Source organism: Triticum urartu, chromosome 4A (assembly GCF_056163025.1).
Source record: "Triticum urartu cultivar PI428250 chromosome 4A, HENAU_Tu73, whole genome shotgun sequence".
Taxonomy (NCBI): Eukaryota; Viridiplantae; Streptophyta; class Magnoliopsida; order Poales; family Poaceae; genus Triticum; species Triticum urartu.
In genome coordinates this window covers 602,225,980-602,232,389 of record NC_141876.1, presented here as the reverse complement: position 1 = coordinate 602,232,389, position 6,410 = coordinate 602,225,980, and the positions used below count along the sequence as shown (strand labels likewise).

Genomic DNA, 6,410 nt, shown 5'->3' with positions numbered 1-6,410 from the left:
ATATATTCCATTCCGTTCCATACGCCCCCAGTCGGCCGGCGTGTGATGTGACCAGCCTCGTCCATGCCTGGGAATGAATGAATGCAAGTGGGTGGAACCCGTGGAGCGGACATGTCCGCACAGGTTAACCAACCAACCTGAACAACCCCTTCTGAAATCCAAACCTAAATCCCAGGATGCCCTCCCAAAAGGAAATAAAGGCAGCAAGATACACAGAGATCTTCTTCACATCCAGCAGCCAAGTTGGTTATTTGGCCTTGTCGATCGATCGACGCCTTTCGCATGTCAAAGGCCAAGATTCTTCCTTCACTCTAGCTATCCCTTTAGCTGTGTCAAACACGCTGCCTCGCCGCCAAAGGTCGTAGCCCCTAACCTCACCCCCGCCTTCTTATAAATACATGGCCAGGCAAGGCATTAAGGCATCATCAGTTAACTACTGCACCAGCGCAGAGGACACGGGTGAGGGAGGTCTTGCATGGGGGTAAGAGGCCATCTTCGATAGCCAAGGATGATTTGCCTGTGAAACTCACCTGGCAGCCAAGCTCTCTGCCATGCCACAGAGAACGGCGTGCCGCAGTTCCATGGGCAAGTCACCCTGGCTACCCAAGTACCCCTTACCAGTTACCACACCCCATGCCAGACCCACGCTCATCTCATTCATCCAAGGAATTCACCCAAGGACCAGCGATCATCATCAGGTAAGCCCCTTACCTTACAAACAAGACATACATGCTTGCAAACACAACATGTTTACAAACATACGTGCAAACAAAACATTCCAGTGGTTACCTCCACGCCTGGCCTGCCATTGCGGCGCTATCGAGCCCCAGCGGCATGGACACGGCACATTTGCTGCCACCCTGCCACAGTAATCAGTGGCAACCCCCTCAGCCTCCCTCCCCGGCATTTATCCCTAGCATTCCTTTTATGCCTTTAGCCAGTGGACTGGATCATCTTCTCCCTTCTCTTTCCTTTTCTGTATTTCTGAGAATCAGTGAGCTTGCAGTCCTGCAAGCTTTTACATTTTAATTTACAGGTAAAGAGGTGTGGGGCAGTCCAGATACCAAATACAAGCAGAAAACAAGCAATGCATAAGTGAATCGGCCTTTTATAGCCCGCACATGTAGTATAACAAATCAATTCAACTATGTTGCAGAAATTTACCAGTATTGGAGGCAGAACAGAGCTATGTAAATAAGTGTAGTGTTGATAGAACACACGTTCCTACTAGGAAGGAAAATGTTTTTTGGTAACAGGCAGTGGACTACTGGACTTTGTGCTGGGTCCTGGTGTACAAATACAATGACCAGTTGAGGAAAATGGTTGTCATTATCTAACATATCATGCTAAAGATCATTTTTATGAACGAAACCTCAACTTTACACTGTTTATGGACAGCAGCTTGGTTTCAGGTTCTAAATTAGCTCCCATCATAGCAGGACAGCAAAAGATTAATTAAATCAGCATACTGAAAGACTATATATTAGAGGACTTCACATGTTAAAACCATTCATAGCTGTCAGAGATAATAAGAAACTCTGAGCTACCTACATGCTCTGTGCTCATCATGGAAATGATAATGTGACAACTAAAGTTGAAGAAGAGCAAAATGTGAATGGTAGGTCAGTAGACAGGATATGTAAGGAAACAAATGAATTTGAAGTTATAAGAAAGTTTTGAGATGGATGAAAATTGATGAGAACACAGGGACACATAAATGTCTTTGAAAATTGATGAGAACACAGGGACACATAAATGTCTTTTGCTGATTCGATGATATTACAGTTTGAGCCCATAATAAGAGTAGGCTACCATATTTGCATGGTGTTCAACTCATTACACTTTTCATCATAATGATCAGCTGTCAATCACTTGCACTAAATGAACCTCAGGATGGACAAAAACTACAGTTCGCGGATGGCTTCATGCTCAAGAAGTTCAGTATAGGTTTTGTTGGCACAGAACGATGCAGGAAGAGATAACTGATGTAAATTGGCTGAATTGGGAGGACGTGATTTCAAAAAATTATAAATCATTCTGTTCACTTGGCGTTGACTTTTTGTGAAAACTGGTTTCAGTGAATAATAGTAGTTCCCACTTGATATGGAATATTCCTCATAGGGGTCATGTGCTCGTGTCCTATAGCCTTTTGGACATCGAACTATGGCCTTAAGGGAACTCAAGAGGTGAGCATGTTTCATAGGATGGGTAAGATGGGTAAGGTCAAAATAAAGAAACTGGTACCCGAATGATTTGGAGAATATATACCTACCATAATCAGGAAAAGATTCAAAGGAAAAGATGCGGCGATGTGTCATAAAGAAAACTATGAATGGGTTCTTATGAGATCTTGTGGTTATAGTTTTGCTTCTGCCGTATCTACTTCTTTGAAGCACTACACATACTCTCACATGTCAACCCAGAGGACTGCCGTGAAATCCCACATGGTGAAAGGTGTTCCTCTTTGCTTGACAAGGACGAGTTGCCCCTTTCCTATTCAAAGTTGTAACAATACCTTGCCCCAAAAAGGACAAGTATCCATATGTATCCTTATATAATAGGCAGCTCCGAGGCTGTTACACTAGCCCCATTGCTACGAAGGTATGGATACAATACAACCATTCCTCTTGCTACATTAAGAGGAAACCTGGGCCCAAACAGTGTTTAGTAGAAGCTGAATTAAATAATTAACTATTACCATACACAAGGAAAGCAACCTAAATAATGTACATTGGAGATAGTGGCATAGTTTCCTCTAAAATCAAATTAGGCCAAATTTAAGTTCCACCATACCATAACAACTATTTAAGGAAAAGCTCTAACTTATCAAATCAGAACTCTTCCACATTTTTGGTGCAACAGAGCACACCCATATGACAAGGAAAAGGGTCGTGTGACGGAGAAATAACTTAAAAGATTGACAGTATCGCACCATACTGTAAACTGGATATAGTATAAATGTATAATAGCATCACAGAAATGCAATTGCCATATCTTGGTAGCACAGTTCTTGGATAGTATTGGATTGAATTGCCAAAAGAAAATAAAGAAAACTAGGCCTCGTGTAGAGAGCAGCAAGATCTACTTCTTTGTGATTATAGTTTTGCTTCTGTCATATCTACTTCTTTGCAGCATTAAACATATTCTCACCATGTTTTTAAGGTGTCCTGCCTTGGACACTTAGGTGGCAACGCGCCCTGGCAGCGTGTTACAACTTTGCACGCCTTAGGTGCTTAGTCGTCAGTCGTCACTTGGGCGTCAACGCGGTGGGTGCTCGCCTTAGGACGCTTTACCGCCATAAGAACATTGATTTTACGTGTCAGTCCAGAGGACTGCAGGAGGAAACCCACATGGTGAAAGGTTTCCTCTTTGCTGGCCAAGGATGAGTTGCCCATTTTCTATTCAAATCAAAGCTCTACGGTACCTTGGCCCTACAAGCGGAAGTTTATATGTATCTAATAGGCAGCTTCGAGGATGTAACAATAGGCCCTTGCTACGAATGTATGGGTACAACCATTCCTGTTGCTATATTAACAAGAAATCAGGTTTCACCTGAAAACAGTCAAGGAGAAGATCAAGAAGGTAATTAACTACTCCCTCTGTTCCTAAATAAGTCTTTTTAGAGATTTCAATATGAACTACATAGTACATACGAATGTATATAGACATATTTTAGAGTGCAGATTCACTCATTTTGCTCCATATGTAGTCCATATTGCAATCTCTAAAAAGACATCTATTTTAGGAACGGAGGGAGTATTACCGTACACTAGAAAAGCAATCTTAACAATGTACATTGCAGTAATAGCCCTGATAATCTGCTATACCAATATGGACATGCTACGAAATATGATGAAGTTACTAGGTCGTGGAATAGTCCCATTTTGATTGAGTTTCGTTTGGTACTGACCAACTAGTAAATTTAAGTAATACAAGGATAGCCTTGCCCCTATTATAGGAATGTTTCATTCTTACTGTAAATACTCTGAATTTAGCTATTAACAAGGCCAACTTTCTTCTGTTCAAAAAAAAAAAAGGCCAACTTCAAGTTCCATCAAACCATAACATCTTTTCAGGGAAAACTAAGTTAACAAAGCAGAACTCTTCTACAGTTTTGGTGCAACAGGGCTCACACGCATGGCAAGGAAAAGGGTTGTGACGAATAACTGAAAAACATGACAATCTGACCCCATATTGGATAGAGGGTAACTGCTGAAAGCATATAGGCAGTAGGCCAGTAAGCCCACCGCAAGATGAGTGCTTTCTCCTCCGACTATAGTAGAACCACTACTGTCAATTTCCGTCAATACAGAAACGCAATTGCAGTACCATGGTACCACAGCCCTTAATAGTGTTGGATCAAATTGTCAAAAGAAAAGAAAGAAAACAAGGCCTCGGGCAGGAAGCAGCAAGACCCTGAAGCATCTAGTTAGAAAGGCACAATATGTCTTAATATTATGTACTATAAACACATTTAATCTCAGTTTGTAATTATTTCCAACAGCTTTCAGAAATAAAATCTTCAATTATGGGAGGTTTTAGCCGAATCAGAAGTAGTATAACAAAAGGAAATCAAACGAGTAATGAATAAAAGTAGCATAGTTGATGACATTCATTATGAGCACATAACAACGACATATTGGGACTGCATTCACCTTATTCCATCCATTATTTCAAGTTCCTTCTTGAAACAATTCCTCCCAAAGCACTAGTGCTCCACAGCATATCATTACGACAGAGATAAGGTGATCGATCATCAAGCCTATATACACACTAGGATTGGTGAAAGCGCCATAAGCTAATGCCCTCATCACTACTAGCTTTCTATGGGAGAGGAAACAAAAATGGAGAGAGCACAAAAGCTAGCTAGCTAGGAACTGGAGGTCTCACCCAACTCAGGACACGGTGTCGCTGCTGCGGAGCTTCTGGATGGCGGCGAACATCTTCCTCCTGGAGCCGACGGCGCCGATGCCCATGTCCTTGAGGTCCTCCAGGGTGAGCAGCGGGAGCACCTCGTCGTCCACCTCGTGGATCTCGAACACGGGGGCGTACCGGGAGAGGCCGAGCCCGTCGAGCCAGGCCCGGACGCCGCCGCCGCCGCCGTAGCAGGCCGCGCCGCCGTTGGGGAGGCCCCAGTCGGCGACGCCGTCGGACTCGTCGACGCTGGCCTCGCGGCTGCCCGAAACCCTAGCGGCCCGGGCGGCGGCGGCGGCGGAGTCGGACTGGTCGGCGTCGTCGTAGTAGTGGTGGTGGCCCTCCTCGTCCTCGTAGCCGTCGGCGCCGCCGTGGGGCGCCGGGATCCAGGCCGTGCGCGGGCGGCGCTGGCCGGGCTTGGGCCCGCGGGCGCGGGCGCTGGGGTCGAGGGCGTCGTCCGGGTGGGAGCGGCGCGGCGGGCGCGGGTGGGAGGACGGCTTGCGGTGGCGGCGCGGGAGCTGCGCGTCGGAGGCCGTGGCCTGCGCGCCAATGTCGCCGAGGCGGACGCTGGGGCGGCGGCGGCGCTTGGAGTAGGGGGGCGCGGGGGGGTCCGCGGCGGCGGCGGCCGCCGCCTCGGCCGCGGGGTCGCCGGGGAGGAGCAGCGCGGCGGCGGAGGCGGAGGCGGCGGCCGCGCCGCCGTTGGTGTCGGGCTCCGGCGGGTGGAGGAGGTGGAGATCGGCCATCGCGGTGTGGTGTGTGGCGGCGCCGCGTGAGATGCGTAATCCGCGGCTGGCACTGGCAACTGATGATCTCACTCCCACTCTGCTCTCTCGCCTCGAGCTACGTCACGCACGGCGGTGGAGGGCCGTCGGATCGCGACGCGTGGAGGTTCGGGCGGTCGGGATGGCGAGCTGGGCGCTGCCGGTGCGGGGAAGTCAAGCCTAGGCGTTGACCGGGGGTAGGCCGTGACGTGGCGGATAAGGCTCTGCAATAGACCACGGGCTGTAGCCCAGTTAACTGACTGAGATGGGCTTCAGCCTCCTGTGACTTTCTTTCCTAGCCTTCTTAGCCCACCGCGCCTTTTCTTCGGAGTCATTTTGACTCAAAGCTCACGAAAAGAATCATTTGTTTTTCTGAGGCAATATCTTTCTTTCTACTTGTCTTGCAATGATTAGTTTTCCTATATGTTTCGTCACTCACCTTTACGTACCCAAATGTTATCTTACTTATGTTTTTTAAGATGTTATTTGCTTGACCTTTAATACAGATTTTCTAAAGCGCGACACTAGATCACCATCTTTTTTTCTACTCTCTTGCAATGATTAGTTTTCCTAGGTTTTGTTAGTCACCTTTATTGTACCCAACTGCTATTTTAGTTATGCTTTCTTTTATCCCTCAAAAAAAAGTTATGTTTTCTTTTAAGATTCTATTTGTTTGACCTTCTTTAAATATCAGAGATTCACTTCTGAGAGGGTAGTGGCACTCTAAATCAAAAT

The 6,410-nt window shown here is 46.6% G+C and overlaps 1 protein-coding gene across 2 annotated transcripts; it reads right to left on the bottom strand.

Moving 5' to 3' along the window:
• Positions 1 to 691: 691 nt before the first annotated feature.
• On the bottom strand, positions 692 to 6,005 carry LOC147977165 (uncharacterized). Of its 2 annotated transcripts, none has more exons than XM_087519180.1 (2): positions 4,891 to 6,005; positions 692 to 1,015 (listed from the first exon to the last, which is right to left on the bottom strand). In XM_087519180.1, the coding sequence occupies exon 1, from the start codon at positions 5,655 to 5,657 to the stop codon at positions 4,896 to 4,898; it is 762 nt and encodes a 253-aa protein (XP_087375306.1). In that variant the 5' UTR covers positions 5,658 to 6,005; the 3' UTR covers positions 692 to 1,015; positions 4,891 to 4,895. The 2 variants fall into 2 exon arrangements, with proteins under 2 accessions (XP_087375306.1, XP_087375305.1); XM_087519179.1 differs by having other exon boundaries at positions 692 to 1,008; positions 4,891 to 6,002.
• Between the last annotated feature and the right edge of the window lie 405 nt (positions 6,006 to 6,410).